The 26,559-nt window shown below is 47.5% G+C and overlaps 3 protein-coding genes across 6 annotated transcripts; 1 reads left to right on the top strand and 2 right to left on the bottom strand.

Moving 5' to 3' along the window:
* Nucleotides 1-69: 69 nt before the first annotated feature.
* Nucleotides 70-7,050, bottom strand: KCTD17 (potassium channel tetramerization domain containing 17). Of its 3 annotated transcripts, none has more exons than XM_065665120.1 (7): nucleotides 6,568-7,050; nucleotides 5,827-5,935; nucleotides 4,505-4,596; nucleotides 3,468-3,563; nucleotides 3,001-3,126; nucleotides 2,142-2,285; nucleotides 70-693 (listed from the first exon to the last, which is right to left on the bottom strand). In XM_065665120.1, the coding sequence occupies exons 1-6, from the start codon at nucleotides 7,030-7,032 to the stop codon at nucleotides 2,190-2,192; spliced, it is 984 nt and encodes a 327-aa protein (XP_065521192.1). In that variant the 5' UTR covers nucleotides 7,033-7,050; the 3' UTR covers nucleotides 70-693; nucleotides 2,142-2,189. The 3 variants fall into 3 exon arrangements, with proteins under 3 accessions (XP_065521192.1, XP_065521191.1, XP_065521193.1); XM_065665119.1 differs by having other exon boundaries at nucleotides 70-783; XM_065665121.1 differs by lacking the exon at nucleotides 2,142-2,285 and having other exon boundaries at nucleotides 70-783.
* Nucleotides 7,051-13,903: 6,853 nt separating this feature from the next.
* On the bottom strand, nucleotides 13,904-18,933 carry LOC136014211 (3-mercaptopyruvate sulfurtransferase-like). 2 transcript variants are annotated; one of them, XM_065679042.1, is made up of 4 exons: nucleotides 18,846-18,933; nucleotides 18,364-18,437; nucleotides 16,140-16,792; nucleotides 13,904-15,523 (listed from the first exon to the last, which is right to left on the bottom strand). In XM_065679042.1, the coding sequence occupies exons 2-4, from the start codon at nucleotides 18,375-18,377 to the stop codon at nucleotides 15,225-15,227; spliced, it is 966 nt and encodes a 321-aa protein (XP_065535114.1). In that variant the 5' UTR covers nucleotides 18,378-18,437; nucleotides 18,846-18,933; the 3' UTR covers nucleotides 13,904-15,224. The 2 variants fall into 2 exon arrangements, with proteins under 2 accessions (XP_065535114.1, XP_065535115.1); XM_065679043.1 differs by lacking the exons at nucleotides 18,364-18,437; nucleotides 18,846-18,933 and adding an exon at nucleotides 17,416-17,572.
* LOC136014237 (thiosulfate sulfurtransferase) lies at nucleotides 17,584-26,155 on the top strand. The gene is made up of 2 exons (XM_065679044.1): nucleotides 17,584-18,216; nucleotides 25,667-26,155. The coding sequence occupies exons 1-2, from the start codon at nucleotides 17,631-17,633 to the stop codon at nucleotides 25,963-25,965; spliced, it is 885 nt and encodes a 294-aa protein (XP_065535116.1). The 5' UTR covers nucleotides 17,584-17,630; the 3' UTR covers nucleotides 25,966-26,155.
* The last annotated feature ends 404 nt before the right edge of the window (nucleotides 26,156-26,559 follow it).

A 26,559-nucleotide genomic window follows, 5' to 3' on the forward strand; every position in this document is an offset into this window, starting at 1 on the left:
ACTCCTCCAGCTCCCACCACCCCCTTCTGCAGCACTGCGTTTCTGCCACTTGAAATGAGAGGCGGCAAGGAACAGAGTGTGAATTTTATTCAGGAGTTACAACCTGGTGTCCCCAGGCACAGCAGTGAAGCCAACACCCTGCTCCCCAAGACAGGGATCACCACATCAGGTGCCAGCATGTTCTGGGTACACATCCATCTCCTCACCCTGTCAACACAGGGCTGCTCTGGGAGACAGGCAGGGAGGCACCAAGGATGTGATGCCCAACACAGGGACACCCCACGAGCAGTGCAGGTGGCACAGAAAAGAGCAGTGTCTCTGCACTTGCCCTCTGGCCACAAGCCCTGACGTGCAACAGCAAAAAGGCAAGGGGTAGTCCTTCTGATGCTGCCACCACCTCGGGGCCACGGTCGCAAACCGGGTGTTGAGGAAGGGACCGCAAGCTGCAGTGGCTTATCACCGATGTCCCCAGCAGGGGCCACTGTGACATTAAGGAAAGCCAGCCTGCTAAGCATCGGGGAGGTGAGGAGGGGGGGGCCTGGGCTCCGAGCCGCTACAGCAGCCATGGAGCTTCATGCAGCATCTGCCTTCCTCCAGGGATGGAGGCTGAGGTCTCCGAGGTCAGTCTGTAAAATAGAGTGAAGGAGACTGGGGCGGGGGGGGTGTCACCATGGGGCAAAGGGTCGCCGTATGCTGCAGTACAAAAATAAAGATATAAACAAGAAATGAAAAGGCTGGAGTGCAGTGCTGGGATCACATCCTCAGACCTCTGGCTTGTAGCAGCTAGAGAATAGAGAGAGAAAGAGAGAAACAAAATCAGTGGCAGGAAAAAAAAAGGTGATTGAGCATAGAGAGGAGAGAAACAGAAAAAGGGAAATGACAGTGGAAATAATAACAGAATCAAAATAAAAGAGATGAGGAGTGAGGGTGGGAAAACAGAGAAAAGGAAGGACGAGTACATGTGATTAACATACATTGACTTTTAAGAGAGTAACACTCAGGTCCCACAGCCATGGACAAGGAGGTTCTTAAACAGGAGAAAGAAATGTCAACCAGCTAACAAGTGCCCTCCACCAGGATGGAGAGTGGCACTGAGCACCTCCGGTTTAACAAGAGTCCCATGGTTTTCCAGTATGAGAGAGGAATCCACCTTTTAAGGCTTTCTGTACCCAGCTCCATGCATTCCATTTAGACAGCCTCCTTGAGCAGGAGGCAGAGCAGAGGCTCATTTTGCACACAGCTGTAAGAGCATCTGAAGAGGGTACCATCCGTTTCTGCCTTCACCACCCTCTCCCACTGCACTCTTACCCTGCCAAAGGCCATGGGGTTTTGAAAAGCCCCGGGAAGTGAGAGCAGGGAGGGAAAAATAACACCCTGCCTTCTGAAAACTGCTTTTGGGCTGGCAGGCAAAGGAGCTGCAGGCGGCAGCCTGGAGAACCGATCTGGCATGCGTGTCAGGCAGACACGTGGCAGACTTCCCCCCCACATCCCGCCCCAGTTTGCCTTCATTCCCAGCAGCTCTGCTCTCCTTTCTGCTGTCAGAGCCTCTGGTCCAGAGCCGTAGGGCCTGCTTGGCAGGTAAAGACAAACATAGGATGAGAACTGGAAAAGTCTCCTTAGAGATGAGTCAGCCTCCCCTCCCTCCTTCCCCTCCCCAAGCTCTACAAACCAGGGCCATACCCACAGGAGGGAAGTGAGTCACTCATGCAGAGCTCAGGCTGGCGGGAGCTGAGAGTGCAGACAGGTAACATACCTGCAGAGAAGGAAAAGTGAGGAGCAGAGAGAAACAGGGTCCAGAGCAGGGAACACCTTGAGCCCTGGCAGGCAAAGGATGCTGAGGGAAGGATGCTGGAGAGTGGGGCAGGGTGGGAGGGAAGTGACAGTGCTGGGATGGACACAGAGGGGAGCAGGAAGGATGGTCTGAAGGAAGAAGGAGCTCAGAGCAATCCTGAATAGGTGTACAGTCTGCAAATGAAAGTATAACCATAAATAAACCCAGCAGTTTCAAATACAAAGCAGCAGCCACAGTAACAGCTCTCCTTGGTCAGTTTTGTCTCCCAAGAGCTCCTGCTCCTTGAAAGGACTTCCCCATGCCCCACACCTGCCCTAGTCCTTCCCTGCCACTGGCTGTGAGCTCTCACCAGAAAGGTGGACGGGTCTATGCTTGGGGGTTATTTTTATCATTTTCCTCAAGGATTTGCTGCACCTTTCTCCTCTGCTTCTGCTTCTGCCTCTGCCTCCTCCTCCACCTCCTGCTCTTCCTCCTCCAGGTCCTCCTCTGTGCTCTGTGGCCCAGCATGCAGGACAAAGGGAAAAAAGAGTGGATACTTGCAAGATGAGCCATGGCAATTCTTTCTGATACACAAGGGAATAAAGCAATGGTCATGACACTGAAATAAAAAGGGACCTTTCCCCTTGGCCAAGACAGCTCTGGGTCAGGGAGCATAGACTTGTCTTCCTCCGGAGCATCACATCAGGGCTATCTAACCCACTTACAAGTGCTGTGATCCTACTGCCAAAAAAACACCACTAGTCACTAGTGGTCCTTCCTGTATCCTAGATGTCTATAGCATGTCATGTACAGCCACATGTTTCTGTCCTTCCTTCAAAAGGGGAACAGATGATTTCCTGCCTCTTAGGCTGGGACTCAGCAAAAGGAACGAGAACGCTGCAAAACCTTTAGGGAAATCACACTCCACAGGCAGAGTGACACACATAGCATGATCATGAGAAGGCATGAGGGGGATGTTAGAGTAGCATGAGAGTGCTAGGGTCACTTGCTAAAGCCATTTGCCACACACAGCCAGACACCACCACTCTCAACTCACACTCCTTTGGGGCAATGGGTATAATGCTACAGTGCTGAACACCAGGACAAGCCCCTCTATTACTCCACTGAGGTGCCCCGCAGTCACAGTCGAGAGAAGAAAGAAAAAGGGAGCAAACAAGCGAAGGGTTTCATAGGCAAAGGGAGCAGGGCCATAGAAATGTTGGTCTCGCCTTGGCTTTGTGGCTGGGCTCAGAGCTCAGGCCACTAGGGGAGTTGTACAGCTCTTTGGAGACCACGCACAGGAACTCCGTCTGATCCTCGTTGCCGTAGTTATAGGATGAACCAATGTTCACAAGCTAGAAAAGACAAGAGCAAGAATCACAAGCACATCTTACTGCAAACATCCAATCCACCTGGGGAGCAAGGCAGAAAGCCCACCAAGTAGCATGGAGTCCAGTCTACACCCCCAATAGAAAGACCAGGAGAGGAGTCAGTCAGGATGCAAAACAGCTTAACGTCATACAGTATCCTCCAAACCTCTAAAGAAGGGGCAAAATAGAGACACTGTTGATAGCACCATCAATGACTGACCCAACAACCTCAGAGAAGAAAGGTGCCTTGCCTAGGTACTGTATGGTATTCATGATCTTTTCCCCAAAAGGCAACTGCTTCCCACCCTCCTCTACCTTCTCCATACCTGCTCAAAGCGCCATCCATCCGACATAGTGGAAACCATCTGAGTGAGCTCCTCTTCCTGGCACTGTAGCACACGGTAGACATGCTTAGGAGGTACCTGACAGCAAAATTGCAGGGCATGTTGACAACAGTGAGATGCTAAAGGCTGTTGCCCTCCTGCAGAATGAAGTGGTAGTACCCCTGCTCAACAGACCTTTCCTCTTCCCCATGTTCCAGCTTAAAGAGGAGTGAAACCACAACCCAACTTGCTACTATGCTATCACAGGGAGCAAGAACAATGATATCTCTTCTAGAGAGGAGGGACTGAGCTGAGTGTTTTCTTCATTGTCCCCAGAAGATAATGGGATCTTCCAATGGTGAGTTTGCATTTGCTGTTACAAAGCCATTTATGCAAATGTCACAACTGCTGATGGGGTTTTGAGAACACCGAACAACTGTGTTGCTGGAGGCTTGCAACCTGAGGCAGACATGATGAAAAGTGATGTATCCGCCAAAACTCCCAGAAGACGGATTTTAAAACGTGATTGAGCAAGACAAGGTGTGACTGTGCCATAGGTTCGACTCCTTGTACCTCAGTGTCTGCATTTAACAGACATGTCTTCACCTGGTCCGTCCAGGTTTCTCTACAGGTATCCCCATTCTTTTCACTGTGGTTATACTCCCAAGACTCCCAACACCAGAGCCTTCCTCCCCATGACAACTTCACTCTTCTCACTAACATTCTTCCATATCCTACAGCAACCAACTGCCTTCTTCCAAATGCTAAAGGAGCTGATTTGCTTTCAACAGCTACATCCAGCACTACTTCTGGTGATGCAAAACAAGCCTGTAACTTGTTTACTGCAATTAAAATGGTGATAGCTTGTTCCCTAAAATATTTTGTTATGTAGACATTTGCACACAAACTCAAATTAGTTGCTTCTTACCATTCCTTCCTGCTTCTCGCAGTCCTGCTCTCCCTCTAGACTCAACTCTCCTTTTCCACATGTCCTTCTTTGCCCACCCAACACTATCTTTCCTTGCCATTTCTCTCCATACCTGAGTTACTGTGTAGTCCTTCTCCTCCAGTCGGTCCTTGATTATTCGGATTAAAGGACCAATGTTATAGAACTCAGCTTCTTCTAGGACACCTGAGAAAGAAAGACAGAAGGACCACAAAACAAAACAGCCCATCTTTGGGTTTTGGCTTGCAAAAGATCCGTTTTGAGCTTCCCAAGATCCACAGGGAGAAATGATGCTGCAGCCTCACTTCTTTCTGTTGCTTGAAACTCTTACTGCAGAGAACAGAACCCTGTCTCTCTGCATTGCATCTCTAACACTTACCCTAATTTTCTTATGCTGCCTGCTACTACAGAAACAGGTACTGACAGGGAAGGCTTGTGTAGAGAACTGCAAATACTTTTCACAGGTAAATGGCAAAAAAATGTAGGTTCCAGCCTCTCTCAATGACCACTATTTATCACCTTGTTCAGGCCTCCTCCTAAAGGCAGAGAACTACAACTTGTTCTGGTGTTGTCACTAAAAGACAACCTCAGAACTGCATTTATTACAATTCTGTACATTTCCTAGATATATTTTTGGACTTATAATTCATAAAATGATTCTGAAGAAAACTTTCCTTGCATTAGGTATAAATACTACAAGAGAGAGGCAAGAAGACTAATCAACATGCAGAAACTGTGCTTGGCAAGGGCTGAACAGCACAGACTGTCTTTGCACTCGGCTCCTTGTTAGACTATAGCATCCAACAAAATAATAAGGCATCAGGGACTGCTGGCTGGTAACACCATGATGTTACCGAGTTACCCATAGGACCTCCTGTAAACCTAAAACAAGAGATGCTTTTTGTCTGGCTTGCTCCACTGGAATTGCTGCAGCCCATGACCCATCACAGCACTAGGAGCATACATTGCGTATCATTGATTAACGGTCTTTATTACAGTCAGTAGAGGAGGGAGACTTGGCTTTGCTTGGTCTTCTGGGGGTTCATTCCTTATTAGAAACGTTCAAGCATTAATAGAAAAATCAGTCACAGAGCCTTGTTAAAAGTGGATCAGAAACAACTAAAAAAATGGCTTATTGAGGCTGAGAGATCTTGCCTACTTCTGTCTTGGTGGCATCTCTGCTGAATGAAGAGTCATGAAGCCACAACACCTGTAGGATGCCTTCCCCACCTACTCCAGACCCCTTTAGAAAAGGAAACATAGGTATGCTTTCCAAGAGCTGCAGGGATAGCCTTCTCCAATTCCCCCACATCAACCTCCAGAAACAGAATGAGAGACAAGGTCAACAGCAAGTGGTATTGTGTCCTGCCTGCAGCAGCGATGTTAGGTGGGAAGCTTCTGAGCTACAAGACTCACCCTCTTCAGCCATATCTTTATCCAGAACCAGCTTCCCATGACGGAGGAAATTCAGTATTGGTCCAAAGTAAGTGGGGTCCCGGTCTATTAGGTATGCACCAGTCTCATCCTAGCAACAGAGATGGACCATGAGGAGAAAGAAAACACGGGAAACTTGTAACCAGCCCTCAAATACTCCAAACTATAAGAAAAACCACAAACCTAAGCAAAAAAAAAGTCCACTATTTCTAAGACTCTTCAGAAACCATGGGCCCCTGCTAGTCCCTACCGAAGTCAGCCCAGCTTGGATTGTAACTCCTGCATTTATATGTTTAGCGTGCCCACCTCAGCATGGACCAACCCAGCTGAGAAAGCCAAAACAACAGCCCTCAGTCTCCTTCGGCAACTGTGCATACAGGTTTGGCGTGAGGGAGCAGAGTGACCTCTTACAGGGGACAAGGCCGAGTCAGGCAGGTACAGCTGGGAGCTAGATACAGGGAATATGGGGTGATGGAGAGGCAGGAGAGCAGGGGTGGAGGGAAGATGTCTTCTCTTTTCCCCAGCTCCAGAAAGACAGGTAAAGGACTACAACACAGTGGGATCTGGGGAGGGGAAATCCTTGCCCGGAAAACGGGGAGAAAGAGCAGGCATTTTTCACTCAGCTACTCCTGCAGCTCTCAGAGGCTGGCTCCATCCCTGCATCCCTCCAGCCCTCCCCAAGCTCAGTGGGGTACAGTGCGGGAGGCAACCCAGCTGCCTTACCCGGTCCGACTGCAGCTCCTCGCCCTGGCACAAGCGACACAGGAAAGATTTCTGCTCCCGACACAGGGTCTGCCTGGTGGTGAGGAAGACTGTGCCCCCCACATTGAGCCTCACCCACTTGGCATGGGCACCAGTGGGTGGTGGGATGCCCCAGGTGCAGCTTAGCCCCACGGCATCCTGCGTGTCCTCCCCGCCCTCCATCCTCATCCTCACATACACCCCCACCAGCATGCAGGGACTGCCGCAGGTACTCTCTGCCGGGGGATGCCGGGATCTGTAGTTTATCCAGCTCTCCCTCCGCAGTAGCCGTATTTCCCGGGGGCCACAGTCCTCCCTGTGACTGCCAAGGGAGTCCCGAGGGCAGAAAGGATGCTCTGTGCTGGAGGATATCACTGCGGCTATAATGGGTGGGCAAAACCACAGCTCCACAGCACTGACTCTCCCTGGCTTTTCTCCTGTTCCCATTACCACTAACCAACGGCTGCCAACACTTCGGTGGTGCAGGGTGTTATGCAAAAATCGTCGGCATCTATTTCCACAGACATCCTCTCTGGCTCTTTAAAAGGTTCTGGGAACTGTAGTTTGCATGAACATGCACAAAAGGGTTCTGGGAACTGTAGTTTTCCTATCCTTCCATCCCTGCAATTAGGACGTTGTAATGAAGGGGGCTGCATTGTTCTACATGACCCCAGCCCTGCGCCTAGCAGTCTGCCTGCTTCCAGTCTGGGTCTTGCCTGCAAGCTTCCTTGGGAGTCAGGCAGAACAACCTGCTCCCTGGCAGTCAGCAGATTAAGCCCATCAGCGCTGTACTGCACAGCTTTCCCTTCAGAAGATGTATTAGCTCAGGCTCCCAGCTCAGTATTGCATCAGTTGCCATGCTGTTCTTGCTGCAAATGTGCAGACAGTTGCCTTCTTGCTAACATATGTATCGGACATTTCTGGGAACTATATCTTGGATCTGCATGAAGTGCTGGCAGGGGGCAGGGATAATTTGTCTTCCAGCTCAGAAGAGTAGCTGACTCAGCAAACTCCTCCCCTTAGCACAAACCATGCCAGACAGAGACCCCTTGCATCCTTCCCCTGTGCTCCTGACATCCCTGTTTGTGTCTGGGCAACAGAGAGCTCAGATTTTAACTGAGCTCTGTGTGTTTTACCTCTACCCCAGGCACATATCACCCACTGAGGCTGATGTGCCAATACTGCCTTACCAAACCAAGCCCTCGCTCTGCCATTTACTCCTACCTGGAGCTCAGCAACTCATGCCCCATGGGACTCTGTTCTCTCCTTGGCACAACACAATCTGAATGAGCTCTGTCTCCAGCAGCTCTGCTTTCCCTACTCCCACCTAAGCACAGCCGTGCTTGCCAGCAGCTCAAGCATATTAAGAATGGATGGGAAAGGCTGATGTTTCACATGAATGTGGCCCAAAACCATTCTTCTCCTAAGCGAGTTTCTGGCTTTTCCTTGCCAGGGCAATGCAGCACTGCAAGAGACACCATGGTGCCTTGCAGACACTTTATCTTGCGCCTAGATCTTTGTGTCTTTTGAGTTGGGGTCTTGTTGATGGAAGAGGGTGGGTAAAGAAACATTATGTTTTATTCTCATATTCTTTTCTTCTTGTCCTTCCCCCTTCTTTTACTTATAGATCTCTCCCCTTTATCATTACAGGACCTGAAGGCGGCACCCCCCTTCCCCCAAATCACCCAGGACTTCCTACACAAAGACAGTCTGTGTGTACTTTGCTCCTGCTGTGGAGGAGTGCAAAGGGGAGGAAGGGAAGAGAGGGTAATGCGGAAAAGGTTTCAAGATCGCTGACCTTCAGCTAATTTAAGCACAGGAACAATTTAGCTGCTGCAGGGTGTAAATTCAAATAACTCTGGATCTCCTTCAATTTATATCAGCAGCAGGCCACCACTGGAGTGACCGAAAGCATGGAGAGGATGAAAAATTATTTTTGCCTACTTACATGGAGCAGACTTTGTCCCACATTAGTGTCCAGATCTTGGACCAGTTTCCACAAAGATGCTCAGACTAACACTGACCTGAGCTGAAGCATCACATAGTGCAACAACAACTCTGGGATTGTTGCCCTCCTACTACTGGCTTGGAGTCAAACCATGGCAAATCTGAGTGCTCTCCATGCACTCTGGTGTGCAAGAGTACCAGGACCTTGTCTGTGCTGGCTGCAGCTCCAGCAGAGAATTAGGGTGAGGACTGTGGCTCTCTGATATGCATGCAGTAGTTGGGGTGGCAGCCTATAGCGCCTTATCTCCCCCTCCAAGAAATCTGCCCTCCCTTAGTTTTCTTCCTTCTTCTACCAAGGGTTCACCCTGTCTCTCACAGCCCCTCAGCCTCTTGCTCCCCTCTAGGTCCATTTCTTGTTCTCAACACCTTCTTCCCCAACCTCCCACATGCCAATGCTGCTCACAGGTCAGGGGTGACCTGTATGCAGAGCACATTTTCTTCCGTCAGCATCAGCCTCCATCTGCAGACAGCACTTAAGTCTTGCTTAGGGCAGGGCCATGGTGTGAAAGGTTAGTTGGTAAATCTAAAGTAAGGAAAGAGGTCAAGGTACACCACTCTCATTCACAGAGCCTTCTTTTCTGCAACATGTAGCACAAAACTTATTGGAAACCCCCTAGGCGAGGGCGCTCACCATGGTACATTAAAATCCTCTTTAGGAGTGAGTTAGTTTGTGATGAGTTACCAAACGAAATGCTATGACGAGTTGATGGCATGGCCTAAATACAGGCCTGACTTGCACACCATCACCAGATATAGCTCTGAGATGCAACTAGCACGCCCTTGTTAAGGTCCATTAAAGTCAAGCAATAAAACAGAGAATAAATAAATGTAAATAATCTAATGGCTGTTCTTCCAGCTTTGATGATACACACAAAACACATGCATAAAAACAGAGACAAGAGCAAGCCAGAGCTTATATGGGTCAGTGCGATTGTGTAATAATGCTGTATGGCCCTGCTGAGTGCCCAGTTAAATGGCAGGGACATTGCACAGACAGACTCAGGGTATGAAAAAACTGGACAGCCACTGGGTAGACAGGTGATGGGGCTGAACAAGAAAGAGTGGAGGAAAACTGAACAGGGGAGTTCTTGGCTCAGCAGCCAACAGGTCTGCAGTACAAACCCGCAGAGATACACACGCTGCAGAGCTCTGTACATGTACCACAGCCTGACAAGTCAGCTGCATACATGGCATACATGGGTGTATCACTGATGTTGCTCTTGTTGATGCACAAGTGGAGACCAGTGATGAGTAGTGTTCCTCAGGGGTCAGTGTTGGGACCGATCCTGTTCAACATCTTTGTTGGCAACATGGACAGCAGGATTGAGTGCAACCTTCTGCATGTTTGCTGATGATACCAAGCTCTGTGGTGTGGTCAACATGCTGGAGGGAAGGGATGCCATGCAGAGGCATGAAAGAGGGTAGATTTAGATTAGACATTAGGAAAAAATTCTTCAGGATGAGGGTGGTGAGACACTAGCACAGGTTGCCCAGAGAAGCTGTGGATGCTCCAACTGTGGCAGTGTTCAAGGCCAGGTTGGACAGGGCTTGGAGCAACCTGGTCTAGTGGAAGGTGTCCCTGCCCATGACAGGGGGTTGGAACTGGATGAGCTTTAAAGAATCCAAACCACTCTATCATTCTTAGGAAATTGTTGCATTGTGCAGTGGCAGTAGGAGCAGGGATCACCTTCTGTTTGCCCAGACAGTGTCACCACTCTGGTAGGCTGAGAACACACACCTGGGATTAAACCTGTGCAATCATTTACTTAGTGAACATACTGTGGCATGAGGCACTGGAGAAGAAACCATCTCCTCTCTCTTCTGTATAGAAAGTGGAGAAGGGAGAACAAGTAATGCTTTGGCATTTTGCCATTAAGCCAACAGCGAACTGGGCAAAGAAAATTCCTTACACTGGACTTGGGGGTGAGAGGAAGGCAGTTCACTTGTAACCAAGAGAGCCCAGCTTGACTGCCAGCTGAGCCAGGCACACTGGAGCAGGAAGAGAAAGGCCCCAAGGCATACAGGCAAGCTAATCTTTCTCTAGTCCCTTGTGCTTTGTGCGGTCTGTGAGCAAAGTCTGTGTGTCTATGTGCATCACTCAGCCTGTCTGCTGGAAGAGTGCTAGGAGGAGGAGAGATAACAGAACATAGCACCTGGTTGTAAGCTAGGATCAGGAGAGATGAGAGGAACAAGAAAAGCCCCTGCAGGTAACAGCAATTACCATTGCTCATACAGTTGTCATTAGTACAAAGGGACAGTGTGCTGGCAGAAAAAGGGCTGCTTTAGAATTTGGGAAAGTTTGTAAGGGAACAAAAGTTTCACTGGGAAGTGGAGTATGAAATAGTGCAACCTGACTGCTAGGCAGCAGTAGGGAAGGAAGAGGAAAGCATGGGACAAAGAAGACTTGTGACGAATAAAGGACTGTGGGGATTACTTTTGGAGAACCATTTAGCAGACTGTTCTTATGAAGTCCAAATCTGCTTCATGACAAGAGTACTGCAGATGGTCACATACACCAATAAACCATTGAAGAGTTTACATGTTGGCCTGGTATTCTCAAATTTATATGAAGAGCTGTAAGATCTCCATTCGCAAGTTAGCCACAGGTCAGTGTGATCCTCCTCCTACATTAGAGCTGGGGTTTAGGCTATTTTTTGGCCATTATGAGCCTTATCACACCAACAATATGTTACTCTTCTTTCCATGTGGCAAATTTTCCACAAGAGAGTCGTGTATGTTAGTGATTTGCATTTATATCCACTTCTCCCCTTCCCAGTTTCCAGTTCTTACAGGAAACCAACCCACTGAGTCAGGGACATAAAGATCTGCAGAACATTTACAGTCCTGGTGCAAGTCCCCTCAGCTGTTCCATATGTCCAGTAGCATCTGTTATGGCTCAAAATAGGTTTTGCAGTCTCCAGGCTTCGAAAACATTGTCTCAGTCTCCACAACGTTCCCAGTGTTTTGCCTGCAGCATGACAACAAATCTCAACTAAAAGAAGGGAGAATATGTGAAGATACACTTGGACAGACTTTTGCTATGTGATGTAACAGGGTATACCCTAGAAAGACAAAGTATCTTGTGTGGAGGAAGTTTTCAATTTCTCCTCTGTGGAAGACTTAAGGCACTGCTAAGCATCTGGTAGAACATTTGCCAAAAGCTGAGAAACTGAAGAACCACTGGGATTTTGTGGTTCAAAATCCAGCCAGAAAGGCAGTTGTGTATTGTCAACCTTGGCACATGTACCAGAGAGGAGGAAGGGCCCTGCTGGATGTCAACAAACCACACAATCAGAATGTAGAGCAAGGGGAGAGGGAAATATTTCACTTAGTTCTCTGGGTAGATGGCTGGGCTACATTAGATACCTCCATGACACAGGACAGAGAAAAGCAGCTGCCTTGAAAGGAATCAGAGAGATTCCCACTTACCCCAGGGACTGCTGGGGTCAGTGGGAAAAAAAAGAAAAACAGGGTTTAAACTGCATTACCAAATGTTCCCGAAGGACAAGAGCAAAAGCCAGCCCCCTGCACCCATTGGAAATGATAACAAAGTCTGAAAGAATATATCAATTTTCTCTAAGAATGAAATTTTCCTGGAGAATGGACACTACTATTTGTCTGTTTGTATATAGGAGCCTGAACACATATTCACAAAGTTAGCCTTACCTTCCAAACAACACAAAGTGTTAAACCTTAATAACCAACTACGTGGAAGACTCTTAGCACTGATGTGGCTGATGGTGGGAGAAACCAGAAAGCCTGAACTGAAAAGATGTCACAAGCCAGATTCTGCTGTGAGATCCCATACTAGACAGCACTGTCTGTGTGCCTTCTTAAAGCATCTTAAAAAGCAGCACCTGCATTGCCCAGACTGGGAGGCCCCTCCACAGTTTAGCACCACTTGCTGTTCCCAGCCAGTGCTTATTCTTTTGTTTTCATGTCAACACCACACTTCAGCTTTAAAAGTTTAAGTGTTACTTAAGATTGCAGTTACAGGCTGCAATCAGATGTCCTACATGACATGCTGACTAGTTTTTCTCTTTTCCCTGCAGGAAAGAGTTGCTAGAGAATTACCCCACTTGGGATAAAGCAAAATGTTGCTACCAGCCTTTAAGAACACAGTGATTGCCTGGGTGGAGAAATTCATAAAGCATGGGAGCAAAAACCTTTCCCTACCAGGAAGGAGAAGAAAATTAATTAAACCATAAATCAGAAAGTCTTAACAATTTGCAGGGCATGCTGTAACCTGCAAAGGAAGCCCTTTTGGGAAATCTAAGCCTGAACTAAATGGAAGCTGGCAAATACAAATGTTTATTATTTTATTCAGATCTGTGTCTGGCACTGTGTACTAAAGGGTCACTCATTTCAGACCCCTGCACACTTATACTGAACACTTGCTATAATGCCAGCCCCAAGTCCCTGAAGAGTTAGGTTGTTAGACTTGAAAGGTTGTTAGGTTGTTAAGTACGGAAATTGAATGCTTTCAAGTCACTGGAGTAGAAAGAAGGGTCAAGCTCAACTTGTGAATGGGGAGGACAGAACAAGAAATCATGTGGACAGTGAAACTCTAGCTCCACAGGAGGTGAGCAACAATGGAGCTTGCATGCAAGGCAAGCCCAGTAAGCCAGGACTCTGGCCAATGCAGGTCAAAGGAAATGCAAATAAACACTCCCCAGTAGGGAAGGATCCAGTGGATAGGAGGGGACACGGCAAATCTGCAACCATAAGCATTCACAGCATCACCTAGAAAGGATGACCCCATCATCCTCAGATGTCCACAGGTACCTGTTGTAATAGGTGCAGAATTTCTTTTCTCTCCCCCTCGCTTTTAAGAGGAGAAAATCCTAAACAGAACAAATTCCTGAACATTGCCAGGGATACCCAGGGGGAATTTCAGCTCTCAAATGTAAGACAAGGATTTTGGGGAAAAGGTACATGCCATTGTGGGCTATTCCTCTGTAGGTCTTGGTTTCCCCAAGATTTTAAGGTTACATGGTAAGTGTCATGGAAAAAGCAGAAATACCCATGCAGTCCAATTTTCACCATGTAAGCCGGCAACCAGTCTGAAAAACAGAGCTGTGCGTGACTAACATAGAGTTTTAGGCCAAAAAGCCAATGAACAAGGACTGAAAGGAGGAGAAGACATAAGAGAGACACATGCCATTGTCTTTTCTGGGCCAAAGAGCTTGCTGAGGGCAAGAGACACAGTTCTACTCATGGAGACTAGGCAGCATCTCATTTAAATCATCAGGACAAAGTGATCCCATAAAAACAGAATTCCAGAAAAGGAATCACCCAAGCAACACGTAAGTTCCATTCAGCAGAAAGACCTTGAAACACATGTTTATTTACCCTTTTTAAATCCCAGAATGTTTTTTCTCAAGGGGAATTTTGGACCATTAGGGTACAAAACTGGCTAAGTACACATTGCAGTTACAAGTCCAAGTCCAAGCAGACATCAGAACCAAGTCTCTTACCTAAATGCCAACCTGAAAGCCATATTTGCTCCTTTAACTGCTGTCCTTCCCCAAAGTTTTACATTCAGAATGGCCATAAAGTGCATGGATGGCTTCTAGGACAATGGCAGAGAGCAGGATCATGAGGCACAGTTATAAAAGTATGACCATTCTATGAGTGAACATGGTGCAATGTCCCGAGTCATGAGCTTGGCTTAACTCAGGTACTTCCCCATGCTATCACCAGCACTCTCTCCCTTCTATGTGATATGGCAAAAAGGTCTGAGTGTCACAGAATGGCTGAGGTTGGAAGTGACCTTGGGAGGGCATCCAGTTCACCCTACTTGCTCAAGCAGGGTCACCTAGAACTGTGTCCTGGTTTCAGCTGTAACAGTTCCTTTTTCCTTCTTAGTAGCTGATGCAGTGCTGTGTTTTGGCTTTAGTCTGAGAACAACCCTGATAACACATGAATGTTTTAGTTGTTGCTAAGTAGTGTCTACTCCAATCAAGGACTTTTCAGTCTCATCCTCTGCCAGTGAGGAAGGGCACAATAAGCTAGGAGGAAGCAGAGAGGACACCTGACTCAAACCAGCCAAAGGGGTATTCCATACCACAGCACATCATGCACAGTGTATAACATGGGGGGAGTCACCCGGAAGTGACTGATCAGGGTGGGTTGGGTATTGGTCTCCAGGTGATGAGCACCTGTGTTGTGCATCACTCGTGTTTATTGTTTGTGGGTTTTTTCCCTTTCTCCTTTTAGTTTTATATTCTCTCCCCTTGTTATTTCCCTTATCATTATTATTAGTAGTAGTAGTTTTACATTATACTTTAGTTATTGAACTGTTCTCAACTTGTAAGGTTTACATTCTTTCGATTCTCCTCCCCATCCCACCCAGAGTGGGGGGGGGGGGGGGAAGGAGGCAAAGTGAGTGAACAGCTGCATGGTTCCGAGTTACCAGCTGGGCTTAACCCACCAGAAACTGGCTGCCCAGGTCATTTTTTATGCTCCTAAGCAGCAGCAGTAGAGTAAGGAGAAAGTGCCAAAACACCGTGTGTCCATAATCGTATCCAAAACCTTCACCTCAAGTTACTTAACCAGGAATGCTAAACCCATCTTTTCCACATCCTGTTTCAAGGCAAATTATCTGCAGAGCTGGGAGATGAAGCAGCTTATTACACTGTCTTCCCTTTTCCCTCAGAAATAATGTTTTCAGGCTGTGCCCGCATGTACCATTCCACCCAGGCCCCATCGTACACAGCAACATCTGGTTTGCCACAGAGGTATGCCCCCAGAGCCACATGGCAGGCAGTGACCCCAGAGCCACACATGGCTACCAGTGGCTTCAAGAGGTCCACCTTCTTCTCCTGGAACAGACTGCGGATCTGCTCAGGGGTCTTCTCTAAGCCAGACTCTGTCAGGAAATCAGTGAAGGGGATGCTCGTCGACCCAGGAACATGACCAGGCTCAATTCCTGGAGGAAAAGCAATACAGATAGAAATTAACCTCTATTGCCTGGGACAAATCTATTGCAAAACTCATTCTCCCTTTTACTGGGAGGAATATTTATTGTTTAGTGTATTCTGTTAAAACAAATACTTCATTTAAAAAAAAAAAAACAAAAAAACCTTTGCTTTAATAGATTACCGATTACTCAGGAAGGATGGCTCTAACCTTCAGCTTACCACACAGACACAATCCTGTCAAGTTCTGTTCTTCCTCCACATCTTCAGGGTATCAGAGCAACCCACCCTAATATGACACTGACTAAAGCACCTCCACAGGCCCTTCCGAGGGGAAAAGTAGCACCAGCACATGAAGAGACCAATGAGTATTTTTGAGGTGCATGAAAGACATGTTCCTCACCCCAGCCCCTCATGAGAAAAAAATAAACTGCTTCCCCACTCCTGAATTTTCAAAAAGTACCACTTGCTATCAAAAGGAGAAGAGGACAGGAGGATACACTGACTCAAGGCCCACCCCATAAAGGACAACCATATTTCCCTGCATTACTTCTACAGGAGTCAAACTGATGGGTACCTTATATGAAGCCCCTTTTTATTAAGCCACTACCTCAGAAGGCACATTACCATCTCGGGGCTCTGGCTCTACTCCCCGGAACCGTCCTGCAGCGCGCGCATCCACTAGTTGGAAGCGGTGGGAATCCAAGTTATCCAAGACGTCCTCATATGTTTTCACCAGGGACTTGTCCAAGGAGGCATGGAACTCAGAGGGAGATACCTGGCTTTTCCCAGAGCTCAGCGCATTCCCCTCTCGCTGCCAGTTCTTCAGGCCGCCATCCAGAAGGGAGACAGCTTCATGTCCAAAGGCCCGGAACATCCACCACACCCGGGGCGCTGAGAAGAGGCCTTGGTCGCTGCCATCATACACCACAACATGGGAATCATTCCCCACCCCCAGCTTCCCCACATACTCGGCAAAGTCATCAGCTTTGGGCAGCATGTGGTCATAAGGTGAAGTACGGTCGCTGCACTGGTCAATGTCAAAGAAAACTGCCCCAGGGATATGGCGCTCCTCGAATTCCCGCTTCGGGTCACGCTTCATCTTTGGCAAATACCAGGATGCATCCAAGATTCTCAAGGCCAGACCAGCTTGTTGGGACTTGATGGCTTCTGCAAGCCATTTTGCAGACACCAGAGCACGGTAGAGGAGTTGTTGGGACATTGCTCCTGAGTCCTGGCAAAGATTACCTGATTTCTGGGGTCTGCTTGAATTCACCACACTGCAAAATGAGGGAAAGCACAAATAAGAAACCAGCCTTACAAAAAGGAGCTAGATGAAGATGCATTTTGGGAACAAAAACCTGTGTCTGCACTGAGGCGCTGGCTAAGCCTACAGAGAGTGGTTTGAAATGCTCCAGCGCTGAAAAGAAGTTGCACAGAGCCCAAACCCTGCCCCGAGCATGACAGCCATGGCACAGCGCTGCCCTCCACACATCTCCCCATAGCTCACTTCAGGCCTCCAGCAACCATCAGGCAGCACTGACAGCAGCAAGAGGGAAGTGGGGCAGTGCCTGGGACCCTGATCAGAGGGGACCAAATGCCCCGGGCAGAGAAACAGCCTCACAACGAGGGGGCTTTGCCCCACCGTTGTCACCACAGAATCATAGACTCACAGAATGGTTGGGGCTGGAAAGGACCTTAAGATCATCTAGTTCCAGCCCCCTGCCACAGACAGGTACACCTCACACTAGACCATATTGCCCTTCCCGTAGCACACCTGGGCCGAGCTCCGACCGGGGCCCTGCCGCCCCTCACGCAGGCTGGACCCCCGCCGCGACTCCTCCCGCCCCGGACACCCCCAGCCCCAGCGGCGGCGGGACCGGCCCACCACACCGCCCCGTACCTCCGTGCTAGGCCTCAGCCGAACAGCGCCAGTCCTCAGCTCCCCCAGCCATGGCCACCACCGGGAGGCGGGAGCCGGTACCCTCCCAGCGGGCCGGTCCCGGGCGGCGCCACCCGGCCCCGCACCGCCCCTCGGCCCGCGTCCCCCCGCCGCCACCGCCATTTTGTGCGTGAGTACCCGCGAGCGGCGCCCCCTCCTGGCCTCGGCTGCCCAAGATGGCGTCGCAGGTCCTGAGCCGGCCGCTGGTCACCGCCAAATGGCTCTCGGAGGCCGTGCGCGCCGGCCGGGTCGGGCCGAGCCTGCGGGTGCTGGACGCCTCCTGGTACCCGCCGCAGGAGCGAAACGCCCGTCAGGAGTTCAAGGAGAGGCACATCCCCGGGGCGTCCTTCTTTGACATCGAAGTGTGCCGGGACCAGTCCTCCCCTTACGACTTCATGCTGCCTAGCGCATCCCACTTCGCCGACTACGTGGGGCGCCTGGGGGTCAGTAACAGCACCCATGTGGTGGTGTATGACGGGGACGAGCTGGGCACCTTCTATGCCCCCCGTGCCTGGTGGATGTTCCGGGTGTTCGGGCACAAGGAGGTCTCAGTGCTGAATGGTGGTTTCAAGAACTGGGTGAAGGAGGGCCACCCCGTCACAGCAGAGGTCAGCCAGCCCACCCCGGCTGTCTTTAAGGCCAAGCTGAACACGGGCCTGCTGAAGACCTTTGAGGAGATGATACAGAATGTGGGATCCCTGCAGTTCCAGGTGGTGGATTCCCGCCCCGAGGGCCGGTTCCGGGGGACCGAGCTGGACCAAGGTAATGGAGGTGGGAACAGCACCCGCCCCATGCACCAAACCGGGATGGATGAGTGTTGATATGAGCCTGGACATAACAACTCCTCCCAGCCAACATACGGATTTTGCTAATGCACAGGCATGCCTTAGCCTAGCTTTGTTGATTTACCTTAAGGGATCCATAGTCGGGCATTCAGATCCCAGTGCCCTCACAGAATGCTTTCCTTGTGGTTGGTTTTAAAGCTGCAGGAGGAAATAGAAAAGGTTTGCAGTCAGTTGGCTCCAGGATCCCCCAGTCCACACCCTGCAGAAGTTAATCAGACAGAATGCAAACACAGGAGGCGAGAGCTCCCAGGGGTTGGTTTGGTGGCCTGTCTTACACCAGCACACATACATAAATGATTGGTATTCATGTAGGCACCTCTCACCACAATGAATGCACCAGCAAAAGTCCCAGCTTTGGCAATACAGTAGCCCAAAGGACTTTGTCCTTCTTGCTCTGATTCCCAGCAAATAGAGAACTTGCTTGAGCTGCTCTTTGTCTTTTCATTCAGTAAGAAAAGCCCCAAATCTTTACCAAATGTGTGGGCTGTCAAGGTCTCTGTTTTGGCTGCCTCAAGAAGCCAGAAGAACAAAAATTGATTTTGTTACCTCGGTCAAACACTGGACATGGAAGCAGCAGGGGTGGGAGAAGTCCTCTGCAGTGGGGACAGCTGGTACAGCAGTGTGCCTGGAATGGAATTCAAGTTAGTTAAAGGAGGCCGTTACTGTGTAATTTAAGCCTTGGTATATCCCAGAATAGCCTCCCCTCTGAAAGGAAATCACAGAAATAGCTTAAAAAAGAACCCCAGAGTTTCCAAAACAAAGCACAGAAAAGCTCAACGAGAGTTGTTGGGTCTGAGTCGAGCTCCGTGCTGCAGGAGCGGCTGCGTGGCAGGCTTCTCCAGTCCTTAGACAGTGCTGCGTTGCCTTGCAGGTTGGTTGTCATTCAGTTCTGGCTGTTGTCTTACGTGCGTGCAGCTGTACAGCCACCAAGCGTGACTCCATGGCCTGAAATAATTCCCATGTCCAAACCTCAGCAGCATGTGGCTGTAAATGGCTCTGTACACATGATTTGCATAAGTGTCTATAGTGAGCCCCCACCCCAAACACACTCAACCTGTGCAAGACAATGCGGAAGGTAAGAGAGGTAATGGGAGTGACAGAGGAGACTGTTGCAGGGAGAGAGGAGGAGTTAGGCTTATCACTCATTCTGTTTCTTTGTCTACTGCAGCCCATCAAAGTGAAGGTTGAATTTTAACCTCAAGTCACGAATAAAACACTTCTCGATAGGAGCTGGTGGATTTTGCGGTCTCTTTCCCAAAGCAGGAACTCTCACCAGGTGACAAACACTGCAGCCCCTGACAGCTTCTTGAAAACAGTTTTTTCTTTTGAAATGAGTCAGCATGGAACAGTTTATTTGTGGTGGTCCAGTTTTGCTTCCCACAGCAGATCCAACAGGATAAGCATTCCAGCTGCAGCTGGTTGTTCCAAAGGAGCTTGACAGCATTCTGAACCAGGCTAGCCAGTACCTATGCTGCAGCCAGCAGTGGATAGAAGGGAGCACTTACACCTAAAACAGCAATTTGAAATCAATGCTGATTAATTACAGGGGTCATCCAATCAGAGGAGAAACCTTGCCTGCAATTTAGAGAAGAAGAATGGTCTTGGGGTTAAGGAACTTGCTGCGTTCTCAGGTGATTTCAGTTTAATTATTGCCTCAGCTCTTGACTTCCTAATTAAGTCAATTAATCTCTCCAGTTCCATGAACTCCATCTCTAGAAGAGGCTAATTTCAGCTGACTCTTTTGTCTCTTTAGTTTTTCGGTTCCTTGTAGTAAGAATCAGTTGTCTCTGTTTTATTTTTATGCAGCGGATACCTTGCTGGGATTTAGACCTAGAGTTTAAAATAAGCCATAATACATGGTCATTTTTCAGTTGCTGGGAGAGATTTACCCAGGTTGTCAGGGAGCAAAAAAATGCAGGTATTGCTTTGAATGAAAAAGCTTGGATGTTCATGCATGGTGTGCACAATAAGCCAATCAGATGTGTAGCCCTGACCTTTGCACTGAGTGGTTAGAGGTGTCCCTGCATGGTGTTCTGTGTTTCTGGAGGAACTAGCAACTCGAGCCTGCTGTGATTCAGCAATGGTCCAACCAGGTTACTCAGGCACTGTAGGGTACATGTCTGTGTGACCAGCCTGAAGTGAGACAATCCCAGGCAATCCAGGGGCAGATGATAAAAGTAATTACACGATGGTTACCAGTGCTCACTCTCTCTGAGTGCTGGGCACTGAAAACAAAGGAACAAGAATTATAGGTTAAGAAATGCATACCAAAAAGTTGCGAATTTCAGAATTCTTTTGCAGACGCCTGAGAGAAGAGGGGAAAGTAGCCAGGCAGGAAATCCATCCCGTAAAAAAGAAAGCAAAGTCAAAGTCATTTCATGAGCTTCCCACTATTTTTCTTCTCATTCTCAGCCCTCAGGTAGTCTTTGTCTTCCTTGCACATACACAACTCGTTAGATTTTGCCTGTTTTCCCAGCTGTCATTCCTCCCTGCCCCAAACATAAGGCTTTTGCTCAGCTTGAACGTTCCATGGGAGTGAGAAAGAAATGTTGCTGCTTCTTCCCTCTCCTCTTTAAGTGGAGTCTGCAGCTGGGAGTGGACTTGCTCTACTTTGACCATGACTCAAAGCAGAACATGGAGAGTGAGAGACTTTACCAAAGTCTGTTTCAACTCACAGGAACCTACAATCCAAAGCTGCCCATTTGTGGACAAGCATCAGCTGCTAGAATTAGCACCATGGGCCTACTGGTTCTTAGAGTTGAGTCTTCTGGCTGTATATGCACACAGTATTTTGATGTTGGTGGCAATGTGATCTGACTGCGAGGAGTCTCAGAGAGCTGGCCAGGACCAAGCTTAAAGTGTTCCTTCTGATGAGATTACGGTAGGTTAGTTGAGATCGCTGATGGTTCCTTCCAAGGCATGCAATTTGAATGGAAGGGAGAGATAAAAGGAGGTGACAGAGGAGGCATCTGGAAAGGAAATGCTAGCTGCAGCTGGCCAACTCCAAAACCACAGGGAATTAAATATGGACAGGTCACATCTTCTATCTTTTTGACATTACGAAATTCCACCTGGAGCTTTCACTGTGAAGAGAAAGGCTAGAGAGAAGGAGCTGTAGTCATAGCTAGATAAATAGCCAACAAGAAATGCCAACAAATGTTTAAACAGAGAATCTTAACAGATGTGGAAAAGGGGATTAAACAGTGAAGAAGATAACATACTACAGGTTACAAATTATGAGGGAGAATTGCCAGAAGCCAAGCTGAGCGAGGCTTGGCAAAAGGAATTAAAACAAATAACAGAACCTGCTGGAGCAAAGCGAATAAAAAGAGAACAAGGAGAGAAAGAGTAAATAGGGTTGCTATGCAGTTAGCAGGAGTTCCAGATGAAAGATTATTTGTATGCAGCCTCAGAATTACAGAGTCTGTGCTTTTTTGTTTAGTTTTTTCCTCCTGAGGATAAGTCTTCAGAGTAAAGGGAGAGGTGGCAAGAAGGGGAAAGAAGTGGAGATTATAATTTCTAAAGAGGAAGTATAACCAAAATATATCCATGTGGTCAAATCTGTGATGCAGATGATCTCCATCCCAAACACGTGTCAAAAATCAGTCACTTGACATTGCAACTCCGTGAGGCAAGAATTCAATAAATTTAATCAGAGGATGGTTCTGTAGGCCACAAACTGGCAAAGTTTGTGTTTGTATTTAGGATAAGAGGTACAGCACGACCTAGGCAGCTGTTGATCTGTTATCCTAACACGGATAGATTGAAAGGTTTCTTTTTAAACAAGCAAAAAAAGAAAAATTAAGGAAAATTATTTTAAATTAAGGCAAAATTGAATAAAATACCTTGGTAAACTTGCACTGCAGCTAAGGGCTCTATTTCCTTGCCAACAGAATTGATTTGCCAGGTAAGAGAAATGGGAACATGCATGCCTGGAAGTTATGTCTGATCTTTTCCTCCAGCCATTGGAAGCACCTTCGAGGTAGACTTGTTCCATTTGGACTTCATTAATACGTTGGGCATAATATTAGAGGGATAATTATTAATTCAATGTGAGAAAAAGGCAAATAGCACAAGTACTGTTAGTTGAAAAAAAAACCTGACTGAATGGGAGATAAGAGAGATAAGAATAGCTTGTGCTGAAAGCTGATCTGTGGGGCTAGAAGTTGCCAGCTATCCCCATCATTATGCTTCTGTGTTTTATTTCATATTTTCTGAATCATCAAGGCACTGAAAATAGGGAGTTGCTACTGAAATGTGCTGCTGGCACAGCTCTGGGGAGGTTTAAATGATCACATGGGAAGTATTATGTGAGGTACCATCTGCAGTCATAGAATTGACAGGAGGTACAATGCTACAGAGAGCAAGGTTGGATGCTTAGTGCCCTGAAATACTTAATTGCATGTGTTTCTCTTACAAGCTGAAGACCCTATATTTGGAAGCAATAGAATAGGGTAAGACTTGGATGGATTAGTTGGCTCCAATGAACTCAAATATGATTTTGCCTTGAAAATAGCAATTTTTAACCTGCTGTCTACCGGTTGAGATGCTAGGAAATGCCACTTCCTTACCCAAAAGCCTGATGGTCACCTGCAACTATTTCTGGGGTGGCTGAGGCAGAGAAAAGCCTGGCTGTGATTTCTTACTGAGTTTAGACTAAGGCTGTTGGAAGTGCTAAGTAAGTGCTCACTATCAGCATGTTGTAGTGGTAGCAGAAAGGGAGAAAAACTATTTCAGTCACAGGGCAATGTTAACTCAAGGTCAGATGGTGTATGGACTGATTGTGATGAACCTGATGTTGGAAATTAATGTTCTTCCTCACGTGGGCAAGGAGGTGCCTCAGTGGGAAGTTTCCTGGCAAGAATCCAAACTGGTTCTGGGAAGGGTGCTTTTATGAGAGAAAGCCTATAAAGTGATCACTGTAGTAGCTGGGAGCCAGGCTCTGTAATCCTAGGTTTCCTTCCTGGAGTTTCTGAGGGTGACTACATAAATCCGGTGTGGAGTATACTCTGTGGATGTGAGGCAGGAGCAGATGCATCCTCTTGGCTGTTCAGATCCCAGATGTGTCCATCCTTACCTTCCAGTCTTGTGTTTCTCTGCTCTTGTCCTAGAAACGAACAAGTTGATGAAACTTCCTCAACCACTCAAGAGCACTTTTTAGGCAGTCCAAGGGTTTGTGGATGTGCAGTGTCAGCTCTTTCTTTCAGCTGAACACCCACATACATGAGTAAATACATTTTCCACATAATTCCTTATCTTTCACTCGAGAGTGCAAGCACTGGTCTCTGACTGCAAAAGACTTCTGAATCTCTGAAGCATGGAAGTCTATAGATCAAAGACTAAAACTGTAAAATGAGACTGTTCTTTTCAGATCTGCTCAGCTCCTAACTAAGAGTTGTTTAAGGATGGTGAGTGTGTCACAACAGTCTCCAGTAAGACTACCTGTTTTAAGATATGTGAACATTCTAGAAAAGCAATCATGACCATGGGGCTTGGGACGCTTAAGAACTAAATTGGTGGCCCAGCAAGTTTCTTTGAACCAGCCCTTCTAGTTCAGCCCTAAGGACTTCTTGATCTTGGTACACTTCCCAGTGCCCCAGAGTGGTGTGACAGCATTGTTCTGCGGCTCCCAGGCTTGTATGTATTGGGATGGTCTCTAGTACTGCAGCAGTCTTGCAGAAATCCCTTGCCAAATGACAGCATTGGGACCATTCATTCTTGCAGGAAGGTGGTAGCCTAACCTAGGCATGTAGTTCTCCGATAAGAAGTTCTGCAGCCTGAGAACTGCAAACAAGGTTTTTTCCCACTCGTTATTTGTATTATTTTTATTTCCCCTCTGTCATACAAACACTGTATTAATGAGCATGGATTTTGCAGTTCTCTGTACTGAAGTGATGAACTGTTGTTTTGTGGAAATAGAGAAGATGTGGTAAAAGCATCAGTCTAAAACACTGCCTTTTTTGTTGGTGGGTTGTTTGTTGGTTGGGGTTTTTTTATGTTAGTCCCTCCAGAAGTCAGCAGTTTTTCTCTCCCAGCTTCTCCCTGTAATGATAAACACTTCTGAAGGATGCGTGAGGTGGCTAGTAGACAACAGTGCCAGGTTTCTAAGGTGCTCTGGAAGGATGAATCAAGAGACGAGGAGGGTCCATCTGGAACAGGGAGAGATGTTGTGAAGCTGACTCGGAGCAACTTTGATTGTCTTTAGGCCCTCAGTCTTTGTCCAGGAGAGTGAAAACCTCTCCCCAGTACCCCATCAAAAACATGTTTTCCCCTTATGACTTATCTCTAAACTTCAGTGTTGTTACGATGTGTGATGTCAATCTCCAGTTAGGTGTACTTTAATCATTTGACTGTGACCAAGGTTCCCTGCCCCATTCTCTCTCATCTCTTGAGATCAGTTACCCTGATGACTTAGGCAAGTGGAAAACTGTCAGTGAAAGATTAGTGTTTATACGACTTCCCTAGGGCTGTCTCGTTAGAAGTTCAAACCTAGCAAGGAAATTCCCTGAAATGCATTTTCAATATAATATATTTCCTGCTCCAATGAGGCTTGAGCCAAAGCCTCTCAAAGTCAGTGGAAAAGCTTCTACTGAGTGTAACGGACTTTGGTTAAGCCTATAGTGACAGAGTGTGAATTTCAAGGGCGTGATGAAAATCTTATCCATCCTGGTTTTGTATCTGCTTTTTTCTAAAGACCTTGTTCTTGAGATACAACTTCCAGCTTGCCTGACGTGCAGCAGCAGAAAAACAGAACCCATGTTGATTTCATCCATGGAGTGGGTAAAAAGTGATACAAAATCTATATTCTCACTTCTCTGACCCCGTTTCCCTGGGATAGCTGCCTCAGCAGTAATGTGGCTGACTTAAAGGTTGCTTTACTTTTCTCAAATATGATTTTAAGCAGTAAACTGTGAACAGATAACTGCTTTCATGAACTCCACATACAAGCCACACGTCCTGCTTCTGAAAGCTGTGTCACTACACTCTATGGCATACTTGGGGAAAGTCAGAAGTGCATTGCTGCATTGCTCTTTGCACAGATCCCTTAATGCCTTTGTTAGGATCTTTTCTGTGGCGGTTTTTTGATTCTTGTCACATCTAGGGCTCTGATTCCTACCTCTGCTTGCTGTCAAGGGGGAAGTAGTTTGCAAACTGATCTGGAGCCTTTTACTTCAGTCAAGTTGAGTAATCTTTGTCTTCCTCTTTTTAGCCCCATACTGCTCTGCATCTTCATCATCACCTGAAACGAATTAATATCTTCGAGAAAGTGGGAGTATCTGCAGTGGTGTCTTTTTAATGTAGGTGTCTTTCATCACCTATGTTAATGTCTCCTTGCTCATGTTTCCTTTTTTTGTTCACTCTTGCAGGGCTGGAGTCTGGTCATATCCCTGGTGCGGTGAACATACCCTTCAAGTCATTTCTAACAGAATCTGGCCATGAGAAGAGTATAGAGGAGATCCAAGAAATATTCCGTGAGAAGAAAGTGGATCTCTCAAAGCCACTGGCAGCCACGTGCCGCAAAGGTGTCACTGCTTGTCATATTGCCTTGGCAGCCTTCCTGTGTGGCAAGCGTGATGTGGCTATTTATGATGGTTCCTGGTCAGAGTGGTTCCACCGTGCCCCACCTCGCTACAAGGTCTCTGAGATGAAGCGCAACAAGGCCTAGAGAGACACTTGTTTCTTGGGCAATGAGACCTAGCAGCTGCCTCCATCCCAGGGTACAGGGCAAGGGAGGAGGTGGAAGTAAAGAAAACATGTGCTGATTTGTATTTTGCTAATTTTTCTAAGAATGATCAGTAGATTTCTATTGATCTTTCAGTATCTCACAATGAATAAAGTCTAATTCTCAGATGATGCATCTGTGAATGTTTCTAATTCTCTGTTGCCTGTGATCTGCTTGTACTGGGTGGGAAAAGCAGCTTTGTAACATGACAGAAAGTTGCACTCTCCCTTGGTGACTTAAAGATGTTCTCCAGTGGTGAGAGCTCAGGTCGATGGTGGACCAGAATGAATGAAAACTTTGGGGCTGAAATATAGCACTGGGTGCTGGACACAGGAGGCCCAGGCTGTGGTTCTGTCATTGGCTTTAGCCAGCCCACCACCTCCCTTTTTCTAATGTGAAAAATGGGCACCTTCCTCTTCCTCTCTGATGGATGTCAGTGAGCTCATGTGAAGCATTTGGAGATGCTAGAAGATCCAGTTCCACTGAAATACAGTCTAGTTGGTTATCATGACTGTGTTGAAAGAGGCTTCAAGAAAT

This window comes from Lathamus discolor, chromosome 1, assembly GCF_037157495.1.
Source record: "Lathamus discolor isolate bLatDis1 chromosome 1, bLatDis1.hap1, whole genome shotgun sequence".
Lineage (NCBI taxonomy): Eukaryota > Metazoa > Chordata > Aves > Psittaciformes > Psittacidae > Lathamus > Lathamus discolor.